The sequence below is a fragment of the Acomys minous genome (genome assembly GCF_964271855.1).
Source record: "Acomys minous genome assembly, chromosome: 7".
NCBI classification, from domain to species: Eukaryota; Metazoa; Chordata; class Mammalia; order Rodentia; family Muridae; genus Acomys; species Acomys minous.
Genome location: NC_140488.1, coordinates 2,136,673 through 2,164,268, shown reverse-complemented (window position 1 = coordinate 2,164,268; position 27,596 = coordinate 2,136,673). Strand labels below are relative to the sequence as shown.

General features: G+C 52.1%; 2 protein-coding genes and 1 pseudogene across 3 annotated transcripts; 1 reads left to right on the top strand and 2 right to left on the bottom strand.

Moving 5' to 3' along the window:
• The first annotated feature begins 63 nt into the window (after positions 1–63).
• LOC311602501 (40-kDa huntingtin-associated protein) lies at positions 64–1,781 on the top strand. The gene has a single exon (XM_084790672.1). The coding sequence runs from the start codon at positions 272–274 to the stop codon at positions 1,436–1,438; it is 1,167 nt and encodes a 388-aa protein (XP_084646798.1). The 5' UTR covers positions 64–271; the 3' UTR covers positions 1,439–1,781.
• A 9,369-nt stretch (positions 1,782–11,150) lies between these two features.
• On the bottom strand, positions 11,151–16,156 carry LOC311602506 (X-linked lymphocyte-regulated protein 3A-like). Its single transcript, XM_084790694.1, has 5 exons — positions 16,049–16,156; positions 15,100–15,199; positions 13,652–13,750; positions 11,458–11,553; positions 11,151–11,370 (listed from the first exon to the last, which is right to left on the bottom strand). The coding sequence occupies exons 1-5, from the start codon at positions 16,093–16,095 to the stop codon at positions 11,311–11,313; spliced, it is 402 nt and encodes a 133-aa protein (XP_084646820.1). The 5' UTR covers positions 16,096–16,156; the 3' UTR covers positions 11,151–11,310.
• Positions 16,157–16,170: 14 nt separating this feature from the next.
• LOC311602063 (PWWP domain-containing DNA repair factor 3A-like) lies at positions 16,171–17,497 on the bottom strand (annotated as a pseudogene). The gene is made up of 2 exons: positions 16,738–17,497; positions 16,171–16,483 (listed from the first exon to the last, which is right to left on the bottom strand). The product of its transcript is annotated as a PWWP domain-containing DNA repair factor 3A-like (transcript).
• Between the last annotated feature and the right edge of the window lie 10,099 nt (positions 17,498–27,596).

Sequence of the window (27,596 nt, the reverse complement as noted above, 5' to 3'; positions counted from 1 at the left end):
CTGTTATTTACATATGGGGCTGGTTTCCAGAGGGACCCACCCATCTCCCTGACTGGCTTAGGCGTTGGCCTGGGCCCCGCCCCCCGCCGTGCTCTTTGCATATCGCCGTGACAACGGCGGGGGCGTATAGAAGAAGCGCTTGGGATCCTGAGGAGAGGGCGGAAGTGTTGTGAGATCGCAGCTTAGATAAAGCTCGGGACTTGTGGTTGTCATAGGTGCGTTTCTCAGCGCTTCTCAACCGGAAGTTAGGAGTCGCAACTGGCCTGTCAACATGGCGGCAGGCTCAGCGTCTTCCTTGGTTGGCGGTGGATGGCCAGGCTCTGAGTCTGGGGACTTTTTGGCCCGCTACCGGCAGGTGTCCAACAAGCTGAAGAAGCGCTTCTTGCGGAAGCCTAACGTGGCCGAGGCCGGGGAGCAGTTCGCGCAGCTGGCCCGCGAGCTGCGGGCCCAGGAGTGCCTGCCCTACGCCGCCTGGTGCCAGCTGGCTGTAGCTCGCTGCCAGCAGGCGCTCTTCCATGGGCCCGGGGAAGCGCTGGCCCTCACCGAGGCCGCCCGACTCTTCTTGCGGCAGGAGTGCGACGCGCGCCAGCGCCTCGGCTGCCCCGCCGCCTACGGGGAGCCTCTGCAGGCGGCCGCCAGCGCCCTGGGCGCCGCCGTGCGGCTACACCTCGAGCTGGGTCAGCCTGCCGCCGCCGCCGCTCTGTGCCTGGAACTGGCCGCGGCCCTCCGCGCCCTGGGCCAGCCGGCTGCCGCGGCCGGTCACTTTCAGCGCGCTGCGCAGCTGCACCTGCCCCTGATGCCACTGGCCGCGCTGCAGGCGCTGGGTGACGCCGCCTCCTGCCAGCTTCTGGCGCGCGACTACACCGGCGCCCTGGCGCTCTTTACACGCATGCAACGCCTGGCCCGGGAGCATGGCGGGCACCCGGTGCAGCACCCCGAGCTGCCGCAGCAGCCGCCGCCGCCGCCGCCGCCGCCGCCTTCAGGCCCCCAGCCCCCGCTGCTAGGACCGCAGCCGAGACCCACCTCCGCCGCGACCCTGCCCCTCCCGCTGCTCCCGGACCACGCCCCAGGCTCTGCCGCGCCCTCTCCTGGCACACTGGGCGCCTTCGCGGACGTCCTTGTCCGGTGCGAGGTGTCCCGGGTGCTGCTGCTGCTGCTCCTGCAACCGCCGCCGGCCAAACTGCTCCCGGAGCACGCCCAGACCCTAGAGAAGTACTCCTGGGAGGCCTTCGACGGTCACGGCCAGGACAGCGGCGGCCAGCTTCCGGAGGAGCTGTTTCTGCTGTTGCAGTCCCTGGTCATGGCTGCCCACGAAAAGGACACGGAAGGCATCAAGAAGCTGCAGGTGGAGATGTGGCCGCTGCTGAGTGCTGAGCAGAACCACCTCCTCCACCTGGTTCTGCAGGAAACCATCTCCCCCTCGGGACAGGGGGTCTGATAAGCCACCTGACCCGAACAGAACAGCCTTCCCTCCTGGTAACAGCTTGTTTAATCTTTGGGGACGGGTGATGAAAGATGTGACCTTGCTTCTGTTTTGTTTTTCCTTTCTGTTCCTACCATGGTAGTTTGGCGGGCCGTGCCTAGCTTCTTACTTAAAATAGTGCCCTCCAGGTCCCTCCATATTGCCTCGGACGACGTAACTTTATCTTCAAGGCTGAACGAGAGACAACACTGTGTAACAATCGGCTCTGTTTATGCCCTGGCCAGTGGCTGCATACTGTGTGTTGGTTCAGCTTCCTGGCTGCTCTAGGGATAGCTGCAATAAACGCGGGAGGACAGATGTTCCTTTGGCGTATTGGTTTCCTTTCGTGTTATTCCTGGTGGGATTTGGCATCACCAAGAAGCATTCAGAACAGATAAGAAACGTTCCTGGAAAATTAAGAGGATTTGACTATTTGGGCATGCTCCTTCTAATACATTTTTTTTTCATTCATTTCCATATACATTAGCACCGCAGTCTGAGGAGTGGATAAAACAGCAGATGATATCATATGTAATCGTTATAATCTCTTTGTATCCAAACATGAGGACTATGTTGGTAAGCAGAACTGGCATGTTCTGTCATACAGTCGGGATTTACTTTACCTTCTGCACACTCGGCCAGCCTGGGTTCTTCCTGATGAGGTGACCCTGCCTCTATTGGGTTGCACGGGCAAGTTTCCATTATCCCAGAAGTTGTTGGCAAGAGGGTACTCAAAGTCTTTAGGATAGGTCCTCTGTTTCCAAACCCGGCTTCTCATCGCTTTCACAGTAAACCACAGCACAGTTGCCCCTGTGCAATCAAGATACATCTCCCCAGCCAATCTGGAGTCCCTTTCTGCCTTTCAGCCTTTCAGGGAAATCCAATGCGCTAAAGCTATAATTGTACTCCCTTAAAGATTCTTGGCTTGGAAACTAGAGCGACTAAACTGTGTAACCCAGTACGGCTGAGGCAAGTAGCACAGACTTGTTTCCAACTGAGTATTAAGTGATACAAGACCAATTCCACACTTCTCTATGGTTCCTGGATCCGTCCATATTTGCTTTAAAAAAGATGGTGGCATACACTGAACACTGGCTTAACACACCCAGCACATCCGGCAGGGTAGCATTCCAATTTTCCTAAGTGCTTTTTCCCTTGTCACCCTACCTAGGCCCGAGTTACACCACCTGTATATAAAAGCCAGGTGCTACGTGGCCAACGGGGCATATGGTACAAAACCAATGGATTCCATGAAGTCAGTGCCTTACCCTGTGTCTTACTGCAATAACACAGTACCACAGTTGGTGCTGGCTGTGAGGAACAGGGTTGTTTTGGCTTATGGTCCAGGTCCAAGGTCTGGTGGCTTTCTTGCTGTCAGCATCCAAAAGCAGTACAGAACACTGATGGCAAAACTCTGGGAGGTATGAGAGACCTAGGCAGACAGACTTTCCCATGAGATACACTTTCAGAATAACAGACTCTAAAGGTCACAGCTCAAGCTAACCATACACCGGACCTTCTCTTATCTGCATGAGATAACGGGAATGTAAAAAAAAAAAAAAAAACAAACTGCAGTCAGTAGGACTTAGGTTATTACTAGAAATAGGGTTGGTTCCCTCCCCGCCCCCCCCCCCCCCCCCGCCAGAGCTGAGGCCCAAACTCAAGATCTTGCACTTGCTAGACAAGTGCTTTACCATTAAGCTAACCCTTAGCTCCAGAGATCATCTTGAAGAAAGCTCATGAGCAGGCTATTGTGGATAAAGAGCCTTCTTAGATTCAAATTTTTTATCTTACCAGGGAATATACTCTCAGCACCACTTATACCAAGGGCTACCAAGTTAAGGATGAATTAAAAATAACCAAATATGAGCATGGGAGGATAGCTCTGGTAAATAACGCTTGCTCTGAAACCATGAGAACGTGAGTGTGACTCCTCAGCACATAACAAACAAACAAACAAAAAAATAGCAGTGCATAGCTGTCCGGAGCCGGACCTGAAGCATTGGGAAAAGGACGCAAGTGCTTCAGGACAGCTGTGAGGGCAACCACCCTAACGAAAAGGCAGAACTTGGCTTGCTATCCCTTAGGAGTCACATCTAAGGTGTCTTCACCCTCTGACACTAAACAAGCTGTGGGTCACCCAGCACCGTTCCCACCCACTGTGTTCCTTCACCTAGGCCCACAACGACCCCCCCACCCCGAACCCACTTTCCACTCCCACATGCTGACAAAAAAAAAAGCTAGAGAAACCCTCGTGTGGGTCACCCAGCAGCACTCACACCCCCCTGAGTTTCTCAGCTAGGACAAACTGACCCTCCCCCCTGACGTTCCACTCCTAACACCTGCCCAAAGATAAAGCCAGGGACAGTGGGCTGTCTGTCACCCAGCAGCACTTGAGTCCTGCATTCTACTAGGCCTACCCCACCCTTTGTCAGCAACCCGCCTGAGGGTCACACAGAAGCACTGCCACCCACAGTGTAACTCCACCAAGCCCTACCTCACCCTCAGATGCCACCTTCCACTCCAACCAACTGCCCAACGGAAAAGCTAGGGAATCCAGCCTGTGGGTCACCCAGGAGTACTCCCACACCCCTGTGTTCCTTCCCCTAGGTTCACCTCACCCTCGGTCCCCCACGTTCCACACCTAATTCCTGCCCAAAGGAAAAGCTAGGGAATCCAGCCTGTGGGTGCACACAACATCACTCCCACCCCGTTTTCATTTAACTAGGCCACCAACACCCTCCTGCCCCACTGACACCTCATGCCCAAAGGAAAATGTAGGGACACCAGCCTGTTGGTGACAACAACAGCAGCAACAAAACAACAACAACATGGGATTGTAGAAGGAAGGCCTACCATTTGAAAACCTTGTTGGAGGCTTATGAGACACACCTTATTGTTTAAGAGCACTTGTCTCTCTTGAAGAGGAGCTGGGTCCATTTCCAAGCAAAACACAAATACACACATAAAATAAAAATTAATAATTCATTTTAAAATTCTCTCTCTGCCCACCCCAGCCCCCTCTCTTTATTGTGTGTTTCGAATCTTTCCAGTACACCAACTACTGTTTTAAAGGTCACCCCTTCCTATAGGACAGTGGTCTATGGCATGGGTTTCAAATGGGTGCGCTTATTATGTACATAGGGAACAAAAGTAAAAAAAAAAAACAAACCATATATATATATATATATATATATATATATATATATATATATATATATATATATATATAATAGACCTAAGGCATATAAATAGAAGAAACGGACAGCAGCACATCATCAATTCAGGCACTTAGGATATTTAGTCGAAAAGACTAAGGCAGCCTGGTTAAGAGACCAGAGGCAACATCGTTAAACTTGGCATTTAATACACCCACCAGTAAGGACTGGAAAGACCTGCTGAAACAGGCTGCAGTTACAGATTAAGAGGGTCCTGGGCAGAACATCTTTCCCACAGACCAGTTTCCATGTTGCAGGCACTTTTATACCGTGGGGGGGGGGGGGGTCAAACGTGGTGTTACTATAGTAACCCTTGTGGGACATGCTTCCCCTTCTAGCTATCTTAGGGATGCACGCGTTGTTTGTGTTGTTTTTGGTTTTTTGTTTTTCCCACACAGGGTTTCTCTGTGTAGCCCAGGCTGTCCTGGACTCGCCCTGTAGACCAGGCTGGCCATGAACTCACAGAGACCCGCCTGCCTCTCTGCCTCCTGAGTGCTGGGGGTTACAGGTGTGCACCACCCCTGCACGCGGTGGTCAAAGGGGCTGGATTAAGGACGCATGCTTTTAAGCACCCTCTGCTGTTCGTTGCTCTCCTTTTCCCCTGTCACAGAGGCAGGGTATCTAAATCAAGGGTTCTCAGGTAGGACACTTGACATAAGCATGGTGGAGTCTGGCCTAAGAGGGGCTACCTGACTGTCAGTGCTGGCTCTCAACAACCACAGGCAGCCCTTGACAATTTACCAATATAGTATATATTACACACTTACAACAAGCAGTGAGCCCTGAAGGTCAAAGTCATTTCAACACCACATCAATTCAGAATACCGGCAGTATGCGAATAGGCTGGAGACTTGAGGGAAATGTGTGAAGCACAAATATTTCTATCTCCGCATCCTCAATAGGGTTTCTAAGCATGCTCTGTGTTAACAGACACCATGAGAACACGAGAGTTTCTTAGCCATACTTTAACACCTCGTTATGAAAGGCTTAGTGAGTTTTCCCTTACTTTTTGAAAATGATTTATTTATGTATGTGAGTGCTCTGTCTGCACGTACACCCGCATGGCAGATCACAGTACAAATGATGGCTGTGAGCCACCATGAGGTTGCTGGGAATTGAACTCAGGACCTAGGCAAGAGCAGACAGTGCTCTTAACCGAGGAGACATCTCTCTAGCCCTTTGCTTCTTTTTTTAAAAAAATTAATCTTTTGCCAGTTTCATAAACTCACCCACCATGACCTAATTCAGTAAACACATTCTTTATTCTGGCCCATCTAAAATTGTTGAAACGGATCCTGAAATACACTTGACAGATATAGAAAGAAAAATATGTGATGAATATTCAGGGAGGAATGGAGGGCTTAAGCCCATTTTTGTATGTATGTATGTATGTATGTATGTATGTATGTATGTATGTATGTATGTAAAAGACAGTTTAGAACTGGGAAGATGGCCCAGCGATGAAGAGTGGTTACAATGCTTGCAGAAGACCTGAGTTTGGTTTTCAGCACCCACTTCAGGTGGCTCACAGTCACCCGCAACTACAATTCCAGGGTAATGGCCATCCACAGGAATCCAAATGCACCTGCACAGACACACACACACACACACACACACACACACACACACACACACAGACACACACACACACACACAGACATGGACACACACACAGACAACAAAAAATGAATACTAAAAGGAACCTAGTCAGCAGTATGACCACGACTAAAACCTTGTGCTCCTGGACACTGCTAAAATGTAATAGCAAGGTCATTTTAATATTCACAGTAATTTAGACCACCGGCAATACGAGAATAGGCTGGAGATTTTAATAGGAAGCTGTCATTTGGTAGGGAATTTTCCTTTTGACCAGTATTAGAAGCACATATGTTCATTCTCGATGGTTTCAAAAGCACCAGTGAGAGGCCGGCGTAGCTTGCCAATGCAGAATCACTAGCCAATAAGTACAACAGAATGAAGTGCATGCACTCTGTGCCTGGGAAAAGATTGCAAAAGTACTATACCATACTGCTGCTGTTCCTGTGTGAACAGTGGCTTGTGGCCTCAGTCAAATACCAGCTCCGAAAGTTTACCACAATAGGTAAATTTGCTTTCATTTACCACTTGGCTATGGTCCTCAGGGCTTGAAATAAAGTTGGCACTTAGTAGGGTCAGGTCCTCTAGTCATGGTCCGGAGAGAGGCCGCCTTAGGAGAGGCAGACAATCTGTCGCCCCCACCGAAGTGCACATGCGCAGCCGACTCATACCCCCAACCCCTTGGTGCGTAGGAGAAGGCCGAGTCTGCACAGCAACAGGGTCCACCTTCTTCCCACTTTCTATGGGCCTGTGTTTCCCCTTGTCTGTTACCCCCCACATTCAGGCTGCCCCTCTGGCCTACACAACGCCCTCACCTCTGGTTTGACATGTGACGATGAGTCTGTGCTGAGGTACGCACACTGGAAATGATACGGCTTAGAAGCCTTACCAGCTGAGGGGTTCTAGTGTATTTTGGAGGAGCCCTGAAAGAATCCGATTGTGCTTGCCTAAAAATGCAGTGAGCCCATGCATTTTTTTACACCTCAGGTCACTAGCAGTGTGGATGCAGCAAAGGGCGTGATAGGAACACAACAGAACAGAGTTGACACCTTCTTAACTGCTGACTCAGGCACTTTGCTTGCATTTCTGCACAAACAGGGCCATGACCCTTTTTGCAGGGCATGCCCAACTGGCACAGAAGGGAGCCCGATGAGGAGGGTTAGCTCCCCTCTGACACAGACGTCCGGCCTGTGTCCACACATCTCCACACCTGCATCATTTCCCTGAAAACCTACTTCCTGTGGAGGAGCAAAGAACGCAGCTCTGGTCTGCGTCCTCTGCAAGGCCATGTGCTATAGCCCTTCTTCGTATGGTCCACACTGTGCAGTGTGACAGATGCGCTGTCACTACCCGGGGCTGACTCTCAGCTGTGTGCCCAGCACCCTGGCCACTTCATAGCTGGGTAATTAGTTTCCTCTCGCTCGTGACCTGTAAAATTCGCCAACTCACCTGCCCTCATCTGCTGTCTGTGATGTCACCTATGGATGACACCTATGGATGTCACCTTGTTTGTACAGAAGAGAGAGTGGTGAGGGAGGGGTGTCTCTGCAGGTGTCACTGCAGGCAGTGGCACACACAGAAAACAGGTAAGAAGAGAAACTCAGTTGAGCTGGGCGGTGGTGGCACACACCTTTAATCCCAGCACTCTGGAGGCAGAGGCAGGAAGATCACTGTGAGTTCGGGGCCAGCCTGGTCTACAAACTAAGTCCAGGACAGCCTAGGCTGTTACACAGAGAAACTCTGTCTCGAAAAACCAAAAAACAAAAACAAAACAACAACAGCCCCCCCCCACCCCCAAATACTCAGCACTAGGTTGAGATTGACTTTGTCAACCAGGATCAAACTTCAGGGTGTCTGACACCAGGCGATGTGTTTACTGCCAGTATACTTAAAAACTGTGTATTGAGGGAGAGCGCTTTCTGGAGTAACACAGTCCCTGGGACACAAGGAAGTGTAATTACATAGAAACTCCACCCAGGGTACATGGCATTTCTTCCAAGAAGATGGCTTCTGAGCTTAGGCTACCTGTACTAGCTTAGGGGCCTCAGGGGGAAAAAAAGACCTGCCCTGGTCTCATTTATACTGCGTAGCTTACACGTATACAGCTTAGAGGTCATTTGTGCCGTTACATATCCCCGGTCCTGGTTATGGGAGCCTGGGGGAGCCCTTCCCTGTACAGGTACTGTAAGGGTCACTTAGACTATTAGGGATCTCCACTCCCGGTTGTCGGAGCCGTGGGGAGGGGGCGTGAGGGGGGGGGCTCTGGCTGTACTGATGTAATGATAGCATAACAGCCATGTAAACTATTGGGTATCCCTGGCCCTGGTTGTGGGATCTTGGGGAGCTCCAGGATTTAAGGATAACGTAAGGGTCATTTTAGATTGCTAGGCATCTCAGGGCTTGGCTGTGGGAGCTTTAGGGAGCCCCAATGTACAGGCGCTGTAAGGGTTATCTGGGCTATAAGGATTCTCGGGTACTTGTTTTGGGAGCTTAGGGGAGGCCCTGGCTGGACAGATAATTTAAAGCTAATTTAGACTATTAGGTATCGTTGATGCTGGTGGTTGTAGCTAGGGGGAGGCCCAGGCTCTACAGATGTTGTAAGGGTCGTTTAGACTATTAGGTATCTGCCATGCTTGTTGTGGGAAGTTGTGTGTGTGTGTGTGTGTGTGTGTATGTGTGTGTGTGTGTGTGTGTGTGTGTGTGTGTGTGTGTGTGTGTGTGCGTGTAAAGCCCCTTGTTGTACACATAATCCAAAAGTCGTTAAAACATTTCGGTATCTCGGGTCCTGCTTGTCAGAGCTCGGGGGAGCCCTTGACTCTACAGATGACAGATGGGGTCCTTTAGACTACTAGGTATCTTCAGTGGGAGGTTGGAAGAGCCCCTGGCTGTACAGGCATCTTGAGGGTCATTTAGACGGTTGGGTATATTCCTGGCCTGGCTGTGTGTGACCCTGGGATGTCCCTTGCTGGACAGATAAGGCAAGGCTCATTGAGGCTAGGAGGTATCTCTGGTCCCGGTTGTGGGAGCCTGGCGTGGGGCCTGCCTCTACAAAGAACCTAAGGGTCCTTTGTAGTCTTGATTGGATCTCTCCAGTCCTGGCTGTAGGAGCTTGGGTTGGGAGGCTTTTGCCTATACAGATGATCTAGGGGTCACGTAGACTCTTAGCTATCTCAGGTCCTGGGTGTGAGACCTAGGGGAGGTGGGGTCCCTGCTTGTACAGACGATGTAAGGGTCACTTGGGGTTATTAGGTATCTCGGGTCCTGGTGTTTGGGAGCTTAGGGGAGCCCTCGGATGCGTAGATCACCCAAGGGTCATTTAGACTATTAGGTATCTTCAATCCTCGTTGCATGTGCTTGCGGGAGCCCCCTGGCTGTGCAGGTACTGCAAGGGTCACTGGGACTATTAGGTATCTCAGGTCCCTGGTTGGGGGAGCGCCTGGCTGTACAGATAGCGTAAGGGCCATTTAGGGTCATTAGGTATCTCTCGGGTCCTGGTAGTAGGAGCCTGGGGGAGCCCCTGATTGCACAGATACCATATGGGCCATTCAGACTATTCCATACCTCCGTTCCCGGTTGTGGGGACTCAGCGAGCTCCAGGCTGCAAGTGTCATTTAGATGACTATCCATCTCCGGGCCCGGCTTTAGGAGCTTGAATATGGCCTGGCCCATCAGCCAACGCAGAGCACCTGGCTCTTTTATCGCCTCCAGTTCCCAGATTTCTGGATGGAATGGCAGGCTTTACCCCTTTCCCACTGAAGAGGCAACTTTCCTTGCTTAACGTTCCTGGTTTCCCTGGAGGTCTGAGGGTGCAAGGACCTTCCTGCTCCCACAGGGTGGAATACCATGGGAGAGGTTGTGGGAAGTTCCCCCAGATAAGGCAAAGTTTAGCAAGTAAGCTGATCCCAGAGGGGAAGTTCTCAATCACTGTGGAGGAATGCAAGTCCACGTGCAGCAAGTGGGAGATGCTGAACACACCCTGTCCTCAATGATTCCACGCAGCACACCACAACACAACACAGTGAGACAACCCACGCGGAAACGCAGGTGATGGATAACACACCTCTACACGGCAAGGGGCCGGGTTTTTTGTTTGAAGAGGTGTGAAATGCCAAGGCAGAGGGTGCAATTAGAGGACTCGTTCCCAGCAAGTCTGAAACCATTTCATGCTTCTTAAATGAAAAGATTCCAAGAAAAGTTTTCCCGTGGTATACATGAAGGAAATCAGAGGACAAGCGCCTTAACCATACCGGAGCCCTTCTGTATCTCTGCGGCGCACATACTACATGCACAAGAAATTTGAAACACAAAACACTCTCGGTTACTCCTATCCATACAAGGGATGAAACACATAAACCATGGCGAATTCAGCTGCAGTCGTGCTAAGGATCCAGTCTTCGTGTGACAGACAGATGACATTTGGCAGTAGGCCACATTTAATTGACGGACCTTGTAAAGTTTGTTTGAAAGGTACGTTTTCACAAACTCACGTCACGTCACTCACGTCTGTCTTACCGGGGCAGTTTAATGGCATCTACCAGTCTAGCCACTCTCGAGGCACAGACTTTCAAAGTATACAGAGCACAGTCACTTAGGAAGCTTAAGGTCGTTTCCATGGGCTCCAAGACAGAACAAATTTAAGAGCAGAATGTAAGGGGAGGACTGTGTCTTCTCCGGTCATCTCTCGGTGGAGATGACAAGGATGGACCATGCACTCTTTGGGCCTGCTAACTGGAGAAAGCATTGCTGAGGTATGAGAAGGCAGCCTACAGGCATCAATGCACTGCCGACTGGTAACTGTGGCGCTACCAAGGAAAACCTGCCACTACTACCCGAGGAGGGCTGGACCTTCCAACAGACATCTTTGCACTGCCGTCACACAAATCCTTGGGTTTATTTGGGTTTTAACAGAAAGCGGTGCCTTTGGCAACAGAAGAACCCAGGAAGACGGAGTGGCTGAAGCTGCAAACTGCACCACCAGCGGCTTCACCAGGCTGGTTTCCGGTCCCCTCACATGGGCTCTTGTTCCTCAAAGGATTATGAGAATAACAGGTCCAGGAGGGACTGTTGAGCAGCAGCAGCACTCTCTTGCTGGCGCTGTCAAGTACAAGGGCATATTAAACGGGTTTAAAGCAAATAGTGCCCGTCCACCCTCCTGTTGTATGGGAAAGACTCGGCACTCACGTTGACCATCAGCAGTTTCATTTCCAAGGTGTCCATGAGACGCCTCAGCTCTTCAGCCACGGAATCTCCCCGAGGGTCCGTCAGCAACTCAAGTTTCTAAAGTGAAGAGACAGGTGCAGAAATCAGCCCTGGTCACCTTGGCTTACAAATGCGAAGAGCAACATTTATAAGGGAGCAAAGGAGGTAAAGGAGATGGTATGATCACCCCAAAACTAGCACACGCCATGTGCAACGTGAAGACCAAAATGCCCACCAAAGCGACACAGACACTGCCACTCCCCCAACGCCCTGGTACACGTTCAAGTCAGGAGCTCTTAGGCATGGGGGCGGCCCAGGGCAAGGATGCTTGTCTAATACGTGTGAGACGCTGGAACGCCTCACCCAGCACAGCAAGAAGAAAAGCAAGCAGAGACAAATGAAAGCAGACAACATGAGGCACGAGCCCATTTACCGCCATTCTTTGCCAGGCATAATACCCCGCCCTGTACTATGACCACTGCACCCGTGAAACTAAAACTCAAGGGCTCCAACCGCCCCCCCCACCCCCCACAGTGCCTTTTTCAGAAACAGCACACACCACATCTAAGCGGTTTTGTTAAATACAGTGGGGAGATGATGAAATTCTGCAGGACCTCTTCCACAGTCTGGTGACGCGGGGACCATAGAAAGAGGAACAACACCGAGACCTTAACGTTGGAATGGGCAGGCAGGTTTCCTGGCCACCGAGTTGTCAAAAGAATGACATTTCAGCAGGAACAGACACTGGCAGTGCAGGCTGTCTGAAGGGACAATCAGAAGAGAGCTAGGGTTGAATCCCTTCCACTCAGTTGTTTTGGGTCATCTTAATTACTCTGGATGATCAAGGTTTTAGCAGCAACTTGAACAAGCCAATTCACATCAAGTAAGTCTGAACAAAACCACAGAATGCTGCATCTAATTCTTTTGTCAATAGCTATGCGCCTTGCAGACAGCATGGGTGAACCTGCTTAGGAGGAACTTACGAAGCCGGGTCTATTACAGAGGGTAACTCTCGATTCACAATCTCCCAGTCTCCCGCTTACTTTTCCCACTGGGTACCACATCTGGGAGCGGTCTTACAACCACAACTGGCCTCAAGGCTGAGGGGTCAGTAGAGACTGCCCCGTTCTTCCCGTGAGAACGTCAGCATTATCTCCTCACAGCGACCTTCGGCGTTGTTTTCCCGTGCCTCAGGTGTGTAGGAATTGAACTGGTGAATGAAGTCAAGCGTCCTGCAGCACTGACTGCAGGCCCTCTGCAGCCTACCCTGTGTTTATGACTTACGCCCTGCCACAGTTTCTTATTTCTCCTCTTTAATTTCTCAGTCCTCGCTCCCTGATCGAGGGTCTGTTAGGTACTGTCAGAGCGGGCTCTGGCAGGGAAGACAGCTTCGGCAGACAAGGAACGGGCTCCAAGAGCATAAAGAGCCAGCTTGAGCTTCCCAGCACACGTATTAAAAGCCAGGCCTGCACCTGGGGCACATCGAAGTGACCCGCAGCACTGGGTGGGGCACGGCAGGCAGATCCTTGGGGACCTGGAGAACAGCCAGGCAAGCCATAGTGGCGAGATCCAGGACCACTGAGCCATCCTGTCTCAAAAAGATACGATGGAGTACAGGCCTTTAAACCCAGCACTCGGAGGGCTGAGGCAGGCAGGCAGATCTCTGTGAGTCTGAGTCCAGCCCTGGTCTACCTAGTGAGTCCCAGGGGAGCCAGGACTACAGAGAGAGAGAGAGAGAGAGAGAGAGAGAGAGAGAGAGAGAGAGAGAGAGAAAAGAAATAAAAAAGATAAAAGATAAGATGAAGAGTGACTGAAGGTAGCCAGAGCTGACTTGTGGCCAGCACACATGCGTGCACATTGAAACATACGCTGTGAGACAAGACGAGGGGATCTGAAAAGCACTGATGCCTTATACAATACGAACAACCCTGGATGAGGTTACCAAGGCAGCAGTTGCTGCTTCTAATGAGTCTCCTAACCACGAGTGAATCCTAAAACTAAAGACCCATTTTGTACTTAGGTTTACAGGGAAAATGGAACACGAGGATTATGCTGGAAGGTGTTTACAGGTGACTTTCCATAGGCGTCGGCCAAAGCACGGAAGGAAGGCCAGAATATTCCATGTCTCCCCCTCCCGCCCCGTGTACAGGTTGCTTTGTCAGAATGTACAACAGACCTCCAAGTATTGCTCGCACAGTGATTTAAATTCCTCCATTCTCTCCTTCTGAAGGGTCAGGGATTGGTGAACCAACTTCCGTTGCTCCATAAACATAGTCTGCAAACACAGACAGCAAAAGGTGTAAAAAGCAATTCAGGGGGAAACAGAAAGCTTACGGAGACTCAATTCTGTATTCTATTTCTGAAAAAGAGACAGAATGAAACGACTGTCTTAGTTTTCCAGTTAACAACATGGCCGGATGCACATGAGACACCTGACGCTACAAAACAAGCTTAGTAACGGGAAGACCACTCATTGGACGGGAAGGGTCCCCACCTAACAGTATTCTAAACATTCCTGTGAGTTCCGGAAGACTTGAAAACTCGGCCATCAGGGGCCTCCGGATCTGGTGAACTCTCTGTATGTACAGAATTAACCTCCAGCGTCCCCCTCTTTTGTCACTCCAGCACACAGGAGCCCACTCCGTTTACTCCTTTCCAGCAAGAGTAGAGCCAACAGTAAGATGCTTAACAGGGATCGAGTCTATAAGACTTGCTTCAGATACTGTTCTGGACCAATATAGGAAGACACATCGAGGGGAACCTTTTGGACCAATTCTGTGAGATAGGGGCTTTTTAAGTATCTCTCCTTCCACACCTGGGAAACTGGGGCCCTACACTGTTTTCCCGAGTCGGCACACCTAGCAAGGGGCTGGGCGGTGTGACTGCGCTGCAATAGGTGGCATTTCAGAGGCCACGCTTCTGACCACCTGGCTGGACGGTGCCTCCAATCCCCCTCGGGATCCCGGCCTCTGCTTCTCCACTTTGGGAAGCCAGAATCTTCAGGAGGGCTGCCCCATCCATGGCCAGGAAGAGGGAGCCCTCATGGACAGCACCGTTCAGAGTCCATTGGCTGCGCTCCCCCACCCCGGCACCCCCCTAAACCTCAGTCCCATCTCCAGTTTAAAGGCGAGTCAGTCGTCATCACACCTCCTTCTCCATCATGGCCTGAAGCCTTTCCCCTCTTCTCCTCGGGGACTGGGCTGGTCCGACCTGCAATGCAGCCTCTGAAAGCTGAGTGTCCACCTGCTCTGCCACAGCCACACTGACTGCTCCCAGGCTGCATCCCAGATCACTGTGACAGAAGGCTGTTTTGGGCCTGCTGCTCCTGGGTGTCCACACATGTTGGATCATGAAGGGCTCCCCCCCTCAGCATACACTCCCATACCTTACAGACACACACACACACACACACACACACACACACACACACACACACACACACACACACACTCCACCCCCATGCTGGCTCCTCACTCAGTCATCTCTCCGCAGAAAAAGGAGCAAGTCTCTCCTCACCACAGACAACACCCTGCTTGTCTCCCTGAGCTCATGTCCTGTCTCTTTCCATCCTGACTTGGCGATGCTGACACAAGGGACTCCTTCCCAGCTAAGCCTGATACTCACAGCGAGATTTTCTGCCTGCTTCTTGACTTGATGTGCATCCTCCGTTAACTTCCTATTCAAACTCAAGAGCTGAAGAGAATAGTCTTCATAAAGTTTCTGCCTATAAAAGACAACAGTGTGTGTGATACTCCTGCACAGCATGAGGAAATTGCCCTAAAAGCCCGATTGACTTGCCCTCGCTAACTCTACGGATGGACAGATGGGGAAAAGTTCCTCTGTGATTTTCCCCCCTTTAACATTCTGACAGGGAAAAGGGAAATGAGGTGGATTCTGTGGTCTTTCACTAACAGCATCTGCTCCTCTTGGTCGAGAGAGAAGTCCCTTCGCAGCTCCTAGGGCCAGAAAACTCTGGGAGAATTACAGTCGGTATTGCGCTAGTATCCCACAAGCATCCCTCTTCCTGAAAAGCACAGCTTCTCCCTTACTTTCTCCTTCTGAGGAGTTGCTCTGATGGGGATGCACAGCCACTACCATCAGATAATCCTTCAGAGGCCTCCCCAGTCTTCCTCGCGTTCACGCCAGTGAGGATTTCCTTACAGAAGTGTGGCGAACACCACTCTTGAATTCTGAACAACATCGCAGGTGAGAGGGAATTTCACTTCCTATCGCACTGAACTGCTGATCCACTGAGGGGTCAATGCTTTGAGGCTTCCAAGCTCACTGCACCCAGTATCTGCATGCCGTGCACCAACCTCCCTTACTGCTACACGGATTCAGATGCGGTGTGCCCAGACACCTTATTTCATCCTTAGGAAACACGGCTGACATCAGTTACCACGATTTGAGGGTATCAGACAAAAGGAAGTATATTCTATAGAAAAACCAAGATGAACACACTCTCCAACAGAGCCAGTGGGCCTCATGGCTGGTCCTCGACCTCTTGCCATCCTCCTTACTAAGCAACCGTCAACGGGCCTAGGATCAAAGCACCAAGAAGCCACAACCTTACCTTTGCTCACACTGGAGTTTTAGAACATCCTCCACCTTCTGCTCCATGGCTTGGAAAGACGTGGTGAGGATGGCTCTGAATCCTTCTCTGTTTCCCTGAAGAAAGTTCTGAATGGGCGATCTCTTCTCCCCACAGTCCAGAGGCTTCAGCTTGCAGAGAGGGACGCGGACACCCCTGTGCTCAAGCTGCATGTTGCCCTCGATCAACAGCACCCTTGCCATCTTGTCTTGTTGGCTGATGCTCTTGACCACCGCTGGCCAGAAAAGAAGGTCCTGACATTTGAACCAGACCAGCATTCCTCCTTCAATGGTATTAGGACCCCGGGCAGAAGAAGCCAACTTGGTGGTCTGTCTGTCTGCTTGAATTGCAGCCCCTCTCCTATGGAACCTGGTGCTAGCCGCTTTTGAGTGCACATGAGGTTCCAGTTCTGAGACTCTGCATAGGGGACACAGCATGTGGATCTTCCTTTTTCTGCTAGCGAGGCTCCGGATAGGAGACAAGCAGGGTGCTGATGCCCCCTTTCCAACCGGCTCAGGGTCCCCGGGCAGGGGTCCTCCTTGTTCTGTGGCAGGGCGGTCTTCTTCCTCTGCCCTCCAATAGCCCGGATCTCTAGGCCTGCACACAATGCTCTTGCCAGTGGCTTTGGGGCTTTGGGCGAGGTGGAGACGCGCCTCCTCCTCATCCTTCACGGTGGCCCAGAAGCAGCCGGCTGCTCAGTTTTAGCCTGGGCGCCGTCCGTGGAGTCTGGGGCACTCTGAGGCCTGTGATTGAATGTGCTCAGCTTTCTCTTGCCAGGATTACCAGCAGCCTTTCCTGCAGGTGCTGGGGACCTTGGCCACACTCAGCTGCCCCTTAGCACACTCCCTTGCACTTCAAAGTGAGGGGGCCCAACAGTACTGTGCACCTGAGTTTTCCCTCCTTGCACAGCAGGCACATTCTGTGAGCTCCTCACCACAGGACTCTGGGGGCGGGCCCTCTGCTTCCCATGACTCCTCTGGGAGAGCCCTTGGCCTCTCTGACTGCATGGTTGGGCGCGAAGGCTCTGGCATGGGCTGGAGCTGGCCTGCTCATTGGGAACCTTTGGAGCATCCATGCTGGTTCTTTGGCCTTGTGCCCTCCCTCCTGGAAACAAGGGCCTTCCCTTGTCCAGAACATCCAGGGCCACCTTGAGGGCTCCCTTGTATGCCCTGGTCTGCCCTGGGGAATCACTGCCCCGTGACCCCTTCCCTGCAAGAAATCCACGGTTAAGATTTTGGACTGGGTTAGGGGCTTCACCTCGGCGCTCCTCACTCTCACCTTCTCACCCCCTGACAGGATTTGCACCTCCAGGAAAGGTGCCCCTCTCCTCTTACTATGGGCTGAGGTCCTGGGTCTCGACAAGACCCTTGCAGGCCACAGCTGGCCCTTCCAGCCGCAGAGCACATACTCTGCAGAGTCCATGGTGACTGGACTCTGGGGCTGTGCTGGTCACCAACCACAGGGTTGCAGTGGGCTCCTTGACTACCTGCGGGTCCTCTCCGGCCTGGCTGCCCTGCCTGAGGTGCTGGCCTCCCTCCAGCATCTGGTGAGAAGCTTGAAGTGACTTCTTCGCTCAGGGTGATGTGGTGGGCGTGGGCATACCCTGGAGGGTGGGAGAGGGAAACAGAGCTGCATGAGGAAGGAAATGGCCTTTAGTGGACACAGGAGCATCAGCGCAGTGAGGTGAGGTGAGGGAAATTGAGGGAGCTCACAGAAGTCTGTTCTCCAGGTGCAGGAGAAGATATGGAAGGTTCCCGAGCCTGTGTGTGCCACACACTCATAACCATTTTGTTTCCCACCCTGAGGCTGGGGTGGTGCACTTCTTCCCAGAGAGGTGGGTGTCTTTACAAGGCTTGTGTATTTTCTTGCCCACCCAATTAGTACCTTGGGGATCCCTGGGATGCCCTTGCAGGGGGTGGGGCCAGAGGGAAGAAGCCTCATTGGATTCTTTCCTAGGGAAATAGTCCTGCCCTTCCACAGCTCCCATGCCCCACCAGGACACCTGTGGACACCTAGTGCACGTGCCTTCCATACTTGTGGGATTCCTGGTTGAGCAGCAAGGAGGTGGAGAAATCTTCGTGGTAATTTGAATAACATGGCAAGCAGGGAGGGATGGCTGCTCTCATAGCTCCCCACCCCCCACCCTTTCCAATCTTTTGGTTCAGATCTGTGGTTCCCAACTCCATCCTGCACCTCAGTATGGGATCAAGTGTCCACGGGGCACACTTGGGGAGAGCCCCCAAGAGAAAGCACTCCATTGTGGAGAAATGGGCAGACTCGGCAGTGTCAGATGGAGTGAGTGTCTCTGTTGGAGCTCTGCACCCTCCTGCTGCAAATGTCTAGTCTGCAGTAGACCCTGCACACCATATCTGCCTGTGATGGGCGGCCCTGTTCCTCCAACTGTTCCCAGACCAGAGAACTCTCCTGCCCACAACCTCTGTGCCTTAATTTTAATCCATAGCATCTTTAGACAGGTAGGAAATCACAGCAGCTACTTGACGACCCGAGTGATGACTTGTCTGTCCATCCCTAGGTCCAGTACTAATCAATGTCATCGGTAGAGTAGCAATCCTGTTCATGTTCCTCCGTTCTGTGCCTCTCAACATAGTTACTTCCCCTCGGACTTCTCAGTGGAATCTCATACCTTTATCAGGCCCCCCTTCCGTGTGTGTGCATGCACCTACATCTGTGTGTGTGTGTGTCTATGCATTGCACATCTCCGTGTGCATGTGTGTGAAAGTGTGAGCATGCAAGCACGTTTACATTTGTGTGTGCGTGCGTGCATGCATGCGTGTGCTAGTTTTTGAGGTGGTGGCTACTCTGTTCCTGACTGCGTCTGCCTTGAGCCTGTCGGGTCCCTATCAGCACTGTGCATGTCATGTGTGCCCATGGGAAACAACGCCCACATCTGTCCCACCCTCAGAAGAGGCCCACTGTGCTCGCTTTGAAGGACTACAGCACAGTGGAAGAACTAGGAAGGGCTCAGGTGCCACCTCTGCTCCCTGTTCATTCAAGGACGCAAGTGATTTCCTGTCACTCTCTGGGCATCGTAAGGCACAATGAGGCAGAGCACTGTGGACTCAGGGCTCATGACGGAGTGTCCAGAGGTCCCTGCTCTTCTTGGGAACACTCGTTACCCTGCGTCCCTTCTGTGCGTGTGGTCACACCGAGCATGGGGACCCCAGACCTTATCCTGGGAGTTCCCAACCTTTCAGAAACACGGGAGGCAAATGATGTTCTCCCCAGTCCCTCCCTCAGCCCTTCCCTCCCACACCCTGTATCCATAAGCACCCAGGGGTACACTCTACCTCCTTTTTCACTGTGCCAATGTGCAGGGCCCCTCCTGTTGTATTCCCATCCAAGGCTAAGGGACTTCCAGCCCCATTTCACAGTGCCTAAAGTGGCTATCTACAGAAAGAGGTCAGGGTGTGTCTCAGGCTCCACCTGTTGGATGATGCAATATTCAGTGTGTAGGGTGGCAGTGTGGGGCTCAACTTAGGGACCAACCAGGAATAACCCTTCCTCTGATGAGGCTGTGTGATCCTCCCAGGGCTGCCTTGCTCTGATTCGGGCCCCTTGGAGTCCTGGGCCTTGTCACGCAGATGTCTCCTGAGGACACAGAGGAAAACACAAGCCCCTCAGTTACTGTAGGCTGCCTTCTACTGGACCTTCCTGGCACAGGTTGTTCTATGCCAAGGCCGAGTGAGCACCATCCAGCCATTCCGTGCCGGCCCCACGCCCACCTGGGCACCATGCGTCGGGTACGTGAGAGCTCAGCCCTCACAGGGTACCCTTAGAAACTAAGGATGCCAGAGTTACACTTATAGAAAGCACCCTTCCTACCCGGCCCAGCCCTGTGCTTGCTCCTGATTCCCTCAGGCAGGGCGTTCTCGGCCCCACAGACTTCAGTCAGAAAGCATACCCGGGAATAACAACTGTGTGTTCAAGCCCACACACCACAGCATCCGTGCAGCATCTGTAACCCAATTGTGAACAGTCATAACCAGACATAACTGGTCATATCAGCCCACTCTGTCCCCAGTGTGCATGTGCTCCCTGTGTGGCTATTGCTCCAGGGCATCTGAAACCTCCTTAAGTTTCCTACAGCCCACTTAAATCATATCCGTAATGCCACCTGCCTCCACCTTCTCTGCCATTGCCCGCGGTGCACTACTTTCAAAGGTTTGCTGACATTTCTGTAATAGTCACCTTCCCCGCATAAACAGCCTTATCTTTTCTAGAGGCTCATGGAGAAGTGTGGGAGATGAACCCTGAGATCTCTGTCTCCACCCCTGCTTCAACCCGGGCGCCAAAGGCCCTCTATCAAGACCTTGCACACATTCGCTGCCTGTGAAGGCTATTGGCGTGTTCTCCAGGTGGGAACAGCAGCTTCCCGTGCCCTGTGGTAAGACAGACACAGGGAGGACAGGCTGATGAGAGGGTGTAGGAATGGTACAGTGTATACTGCTCACACACGGAGGCAGAGATACACGGAGAGATCCCAATGAGCTGGAAGGTCACAGAGAAACCCCGGCTGCACACCCTGTACTGCCCAGCTGGTGCTTAACCCAACCCTGAGCAGGGTGAAGGCTGAGACAGAGACACAAACTAATGCCTGTTGAAGGGACACAGTCTGGCTCTTCCTCGGGTGTCCATACAGCACTGATTTTTACCTCAGTCGGCCTAACTGCGGTTAGTGGCCAGTTTAGAGGCAGCTGTCTTTTGGGGATATTTCTTACTTCCTGTGTCAGGTATCCCGGCCAAGAGAGTGACACCACTTGGCATCCACAGTCCTCCAAGGGAACAGCAGACCAGCACCTGCCTCAAACTCCTACAACCCTCACCCTCTGTCCCACGCCCACCCAACCCCACCACTGCCACTCACCTCCTCCTTAAATGCCCTCCAGCTTCTCTCTCAGACAGCGCAAGCCACAGCTATCTAGCATAAGGTGCTGCCACACAAGCCCGGTCATTCTGTCAAGAGCACCTGTGACAATCATGCCCAAACAGAGAGGAGGCATCCATTTACATGTGCTGGCGAACTGTGCTTTCAGGGCCTGAAACGATAAAGCTCCCACCAAAGAACTGTCACCTGAGGACAAAGAGACAGGGCTGGTGAACAGCCAGTCCTCAAGGCTTCACTTCAGACAACAGTAGTGAGCCCCTTTCCTGTCCCGTGAAAGAGCACACACGCTCCCAGGGCACAGTCACCTGCTCAGCTCACACAGGCACTCAGGTTGGCTGCAGGCACCTACCTATGCGCTCTGCGTGTCTATCTAGTGATTGCACCTCTGCAGTCTGTGAGTATCCTTCGCAAATGTATCTGTAACCAGGAAAGAATGGCTTGTTCCCCTTTGTTGTCATGGCAACCGCCGTGTCATGTGGGTGAGGGTGGGGGACATTTTCTCCTAGTAGCCATTTCTCTGTGGAAATCAGGAAGTACTAATCCACCCAGGAGGCTGACTGTTCACTTACATCCCTGTCACCTAGCTCCCCTCCCCACCCCCTGCAGCTGCAAGCATGAAAGGAAGTAAGCGTGCATGTGCAAGGACCACAGAAGGTGATGCTGCCATTCCAGGATGCTGGGCCTTTGACCACAGAGGGTGTGAGACCAGGCAAGACAAGAGATGACAGTTCTGCTCTGCCTCCTGTAAGGTCAGGGGCCATGTCTCAGAAGTACACCTTTTCACCTGCCAGAATTCAGAAGGCAGGCTTGTTGTTTCTCCAGATGCAAATGAGTGTTCTAGGTCACTTGGCAGAAAATGTGGAGGAGCATGAACCTGCACAGGATGGAGAGCAGCTCAGGGATTCAGGTGGCAGCAGCATCAAAAGATCCATCTTGAATCTCAAACAGGAAGGGGGGGCGGATCAAACTTCAAATGGCAGGAAGCTTTGGGAGCCTCAAAGCGTACCCCCAGTGACATATTTCCTCCATCACTGCCACACCTCCCAAACAGTGCCATCTACTAGGAAACAGATATTCAGAAGCCCCAGGCTGTGGATGCTATCTCATTCAAACCAGCACCAGCATCTGCACCAGCACCAGCACCCTATCATCCACCCACCCACAAACACACACAGGGACATCACACACACACACACACTCACCACTACCCAATCTCTCTTCTCTTCTCTTCTCTTCTCTTCTCTTCTCTTCTCTTCTCTTCTCTTCTCTTCTCTTCTCTTCTCTTCCCTCTCTCTCTCTCTCTCTCTCTCTCTCTCTCTCTCTGTGTGTGTCTGTCTCTCTCTCTGTCTATGTCTGTCTCTCTCTGTCTCTGTCTGTCTGTCTGTCTCTCCTACCTCCCTCCCTCCCTCCCCTCCCCCCTGCTCCAACAGGCACACAGGAATATGTCTTCCATAGGCTACTGCTGTATGCAGCCATCCCTGCACCCAGTGACATGTTTTCTTACAGGATTAGATGACACCAGCTTGGGAAGTTCGCCTCTTCCGGTTTTTTCTGTTCTGCCCATGGCACATCCAGGGATCCTTACAGGCAGTGACTTTTGTCTGACCGATTTCACTGAAAATGCTTCGAACGTTCCTGGACTGGCTGTGCTTTTCTTTCTTAAGGTGGGATAGTATTCTGTTGTATGGATGCACCCCGCTTGGTGTATGTCTTTAGCATGAAGGGGTAATTTGGGCCTTTGCCCCTGTGCTTGGGGCTGCTGTGAGCTTTCACATACCTATATTGGCTAAAATGCCTCTTCTATTCAGGGGGTGGCCCCTATACTTAGGGGTGCAGTAGCCTTGTGATGGGGTGTTGTCATGGGCCTCTCTTACACTCTGCAGCAGACAAATCCCTAAAGGGCTGCCTGGGAAAGCTTTGTGGAGGTTCTAGGGACTCCTAGGAGTGGGCAGGACAGCAGAGTGTGTGCTCCTGCAGAGACCAGGGACTTTCCACATGGCTCTTTCAGTATCTCAGACTCTGAAGGGGCCCACACTTGCACCTGTGAGGGCATTGAACTCAGGGAGCAGAGACCTTCAGGAACTTTCTGCAGGTCCTAGGTGAGCCCCCAGTTTATGGAAGCACACCCGACAGGGTTGGATATGGAGGACATGGCAGTGGGAGCTGGGGCAAAGGAGGTAGGAGGTTCACCAGATGGAACAGCATTGCCCAGGTCCACAGAGAGCAGGCATGATTTACCCTAAGGTAGAATGCTTTCCAGGAGCGAGGGATGCCTGGGAAGACACACCCCCGAGCCTCCCGCAAGGAGAAAGAGGGTCTCTGGGATTGTGGTGAGCTATGTCTGTCCCTGTAAGTGAGCGAGTAGGTATTAGGACCCAGGATAGTCCCCGAGGCCAAGGTCAGGAGCCTGAATTCCACCTCAGAGTGGAGGAGGCTAGCAAGGGTGGTGTGGGAAAGCTTTGATACAATGCAGGGGGTGAACAGAGTGGGCAGGAAGGCTTCTGTGCTGGCAGAAGGCCTAGGGCTCTGCCACAGGGCCCTTGCTGACGTGCTCGCGCACAGAGACACTCATCCACGTCCACACTTCCACAGTTGGGCCTACATAAAGCACATCCATGTGTGTCTGGGGTCTTTCCAGGCCATGAGAGCGCAATTTCCTGATCAGGCAGGCATGATTGCAGGTGGACCTAACCAAGGAAAAGGAATGAGTGGATGGGCACACGCATATGCACGTGCTTTTCCACAGAGGCCTGATACTTTTCAAAGTGAGGACTGACTAGCTGTGACCACTCTCGTGAGGGGAAGCAGGGTTCCGGGCAAACTTGGTGAGGTGTGTTCCTCCACGTGAGTGACCACGTATTAGGACTCAGGATATGTTCCTGAGGTGACAGGGCACAGGATACTTTCCTCAGGTGACAGGACTCAGAATACTTTCCTCAAGTCACATCTGGCGCCCAAATGCCACACACCGAGTGGCCTAGGCCTCAGGACGACAGTCTAGGAGCATTTTCTGGGGGACTCAGCGAGGGAGAGGAGGGGACCAGGCAGCAAGTATTGCTTGGGGGAAATGGTTGGGACAATCTACATGGCCCACTCTGAGGTCTTTGGGCACGCCAGATGTTCTCTCAATCCACATGTCTGAGAGGAGAGGAGAGACCTGTGGGTTTTTCATGTCCCTTGCAAGCCTTAACAGGGCTGGGCTGTTTCCTGCTGAGGCATGTGCAACCCCAAGCCCCTAGACACACATGCATGATTGCCAGGTGAGCCTCACCATGGAACAAGGAGTGGCCAGTCTCTGGCATGCACACGCATTTTCTACCATGTCGTAACACTTCCACAAGTGCCTTCTCACTAGCTGTGACCACCCTCTAGGGTAAGAGGAGTTTTGGGGTCTTGCTGTGATGTGGGGTTCCCAGGCATAAAGACAAAGTCTCTGGAGACCCAGGGTAGTTCACTTCCAGAAGTGGCATCTAGCTAGCTGTGAGCACCCTGGAGGATAAGAGGGTAGTGGGGAGATTTCTGTGAGGTACATGTCCCTAGAGGTGGGACTGATGTCCTGACCCACTGTAGAGAGATGGGGCAGAATGTGACTGCTCCTGGTGGGCTACTGATGTGACTGTCCGGCCTCCTCCTTGCTCCAGGACTAGCGCCAGGGCACATGGCTGCAGGCTGTGGAGTTCTGATCCCTGTGTCCATTGCAGTCGTGAAATTCTTCTCGGTGTCTTTACTGCCCGTTCACATCAAGAGTCCTGTCCGGCCCAGGAAGGTCCCAGCCGTGTCGACCAAGGATCTAGAAGGTCATGCAGAGAAGTGCCAAGCGCCCAAGAGTAGATGGGACTCTCCCATGAGATGACTCTCAGAACTGTGACCCAGTCACGCCTGGTGACACCTGATATGGGGCATATAGGGCTGGGGACAACAGGGGGGACATCCCACTACTCCTGGGCAGGTGGAACACTGGGGCAGTGGGGAGGAGCGGTGGAGAGACGGCACAAGGTTAATCTGACACTGACCTCTGGCACTCAAGCGTGCGCTGTATTTCAGTACACACCTGACATTCTTTCGCTGTGCTGTGTGGCAGAGATGCAAGGCTCTCAGAGCCATTGGTCCCAGCCCACATGTCTCTTGAAGAAGCCTGTGGGTCAGAGGGAATATCCCTGTGACCCTGGTACAAATGAGTGTCCCCCACACTCGCACCGAGCTAAGTCTCCACTGTGTCTAGTGGAGAGCCATGGGGACATGAGGTCCTGGGGGGATGCTTTAGAACCACTGGTGGCCACAGGCAACCAGCTGTAGAGTGAAGCTGTTTCCTGTGTGGGCTGATGAGAGCAGCACATTTCATTTACAAAGGGTTGCCCTTTCCTTCGATGCAGCAGACAACCCAGCAGATGATATCAGTGAGATGGGCAGCTGTTCCTCAGGGGCAGATGAGCAAGAGGCCAGGTGATGTCTTAAAGGAACATGGGCCTGTCTGTGCCATGGGGTAGTTTCAGTGTGGTCATGTGCAGGCACAGAAAGAAAGATTTAGGCCTTTGTTGGAGAATGGATCCAAGTGGAGACCGTGGTTCTAAGCCACACAAGGCAGCATCAAAGAGACCGCTGTCACCTGTTCTCTGTCACTTGAGCATCCTAGACTACAGATAGGCCCACACAATGATACAACCTGAACTCAGAGGGGAGACTGGGAAGAGGCAGGCAATACGCAGTTGAGGAGAAGCCTTGGGGGCCAGGGGTTAGAGGCAGACTCTGGAGTTTGCACATGGTCACATGGCATGAAAGTCGAGGAGACACCGTCTGGGTGATACAGGAGGCATAGCAGGTGGGTACTGAGGAAGGACAGCATGCAGGACCTTGGGTGGGTACACCTTTATGGAACCCCATGCCACCATAGGGTGAATGGGTTCCGGTAAACAGTCAGTATAAAAACCCCTACACTGCCCGAACGGGACACAAAGCCACTGCCTGAGGAGAGGAGACACTCCCCTGGAGCTGTCTGCACTTGGCAGGGAACAACACCCTGGAAGAGGTTGTCACAAGTTGCCCAACACGCAGCCTGGGGTGGGTTTCCTGGGGTTACAGCTGAATTTCTGTCACCTATGTCCATAAGGTAACCCTTACCCGTGTGCCCCTAAAAATCTGCAGTGACCTCGCTGGCCCATGGTGACAGTGTGATGAAAGGAATAAAAGCAGTGACATAAAGAGAGGAAATCCCGACTTCCCTCCACATGAGCTCTTGGCTCTCCCATACAGCATGGCTCCCCTAGCCTTCAAGGCAAGCTTGGGATGTTTGTCCGCAATCATGGGTTCTGTGTGGGTTTTTCCACAGGGAGTCCATTCAGAATAGGATACAAGATGTCAAAGGTATGCCTGAGCAGATCCTGGCGGGCCCAGGACTTTCTTGTCAACCCCACAGCCTATGTGTGCATGGTGAGAACGTGGTCACTGAGAGCCTGTGGGACTCACGTGACAGTTATGTCTCTCAGAGGATGTTTTCGAAGGCTAAATTGCCATTTGGCCTTCAGGGGCTACCTTTAACTTAACATTGAAGTAGCTGCTGTGAGTAGGGGAATGCTGTAGCTGTGGGCAAGGTGGTGGGGAGAGCTCCCTTCTTCCTGCACTGCTGAGGAGTGGGTGTCAGTAGAGATGAAGGGCCAGCAGGGAAAGCTCTGCTCCTTAACTTACTGTGCAGGTGGCACTCTGCATTTCAACAGCTGTTTTCCCAGTTGTGAATTAAGTCATTTTTCGCCCCTGGCTTTCCAAAGTTGCCTCTTCCAAGAACCCCTGCCAGAGGAGGGCATGGAAAATCAGGAATCACCCTGCTCAAAGGCGCTTTAAATTAGGTGTTCTTAATACACGTGGTTATACCTGTACTTTAGCGCTCTCCTTTTATTTATTTATTTATTTATTTATTTATTTATTTATTCATTCATTCATAATTTCATTATTTTATTATTTTATTTTATTTTCGAGTCAGGGTTTCTCTGTGTAATCGCCTTGGTTGTCCTGGACTCGCTTGCAGACCAGGCTGGCCTTGAACTCACTGTGATCCTCCTGCCTCTGCCTCCTGAGTCCTGGGATTAAAGGCATGAGCTCCCACCGCCAGGCTTAGTGCTCTTCTTAAAAACTCTACTTTATTTGGGGTGTTTAGGCCTCAACTTCCCTTCCAATATCCCACCCCTATGTGTTCAGGAACTACAAAAGTAAGTTGGCCACCAATTTCCTTTTGTTAAAAAAATAAATAAGAAAAACCAAGGCCCAAAGCAGGTCCGGGTGGGGTGCGGATGGGGTGAGGGTTGGGAGACAAGAAGACCACATGGCCTCCACGGCTTCGTTCAGTCCTCACACAGGAAGCAACGTGACTGCTCCTCCCTAGCGCAGGTCCACGTTTCCAGTCTGGTGCTTCTTGGGAAAGCGAAAGAGGAATGGAGAGCGAGTGCAGCAAGTGGGAGGAATGCAGGACTAGCCATGGTGGATTCTTTAAACACTTCAGGCGTCCCAGGCCGCTCACCTGCCATGGATGCTTTTCTAACAGGAAGTACCAAAAGGTGCTCTGTGTAAAGGAGGCTACAGGAGGAAGCAGACACAGAGCCATTAAGTCTGTTTGTTAGGAGAGAAATGGCTGAC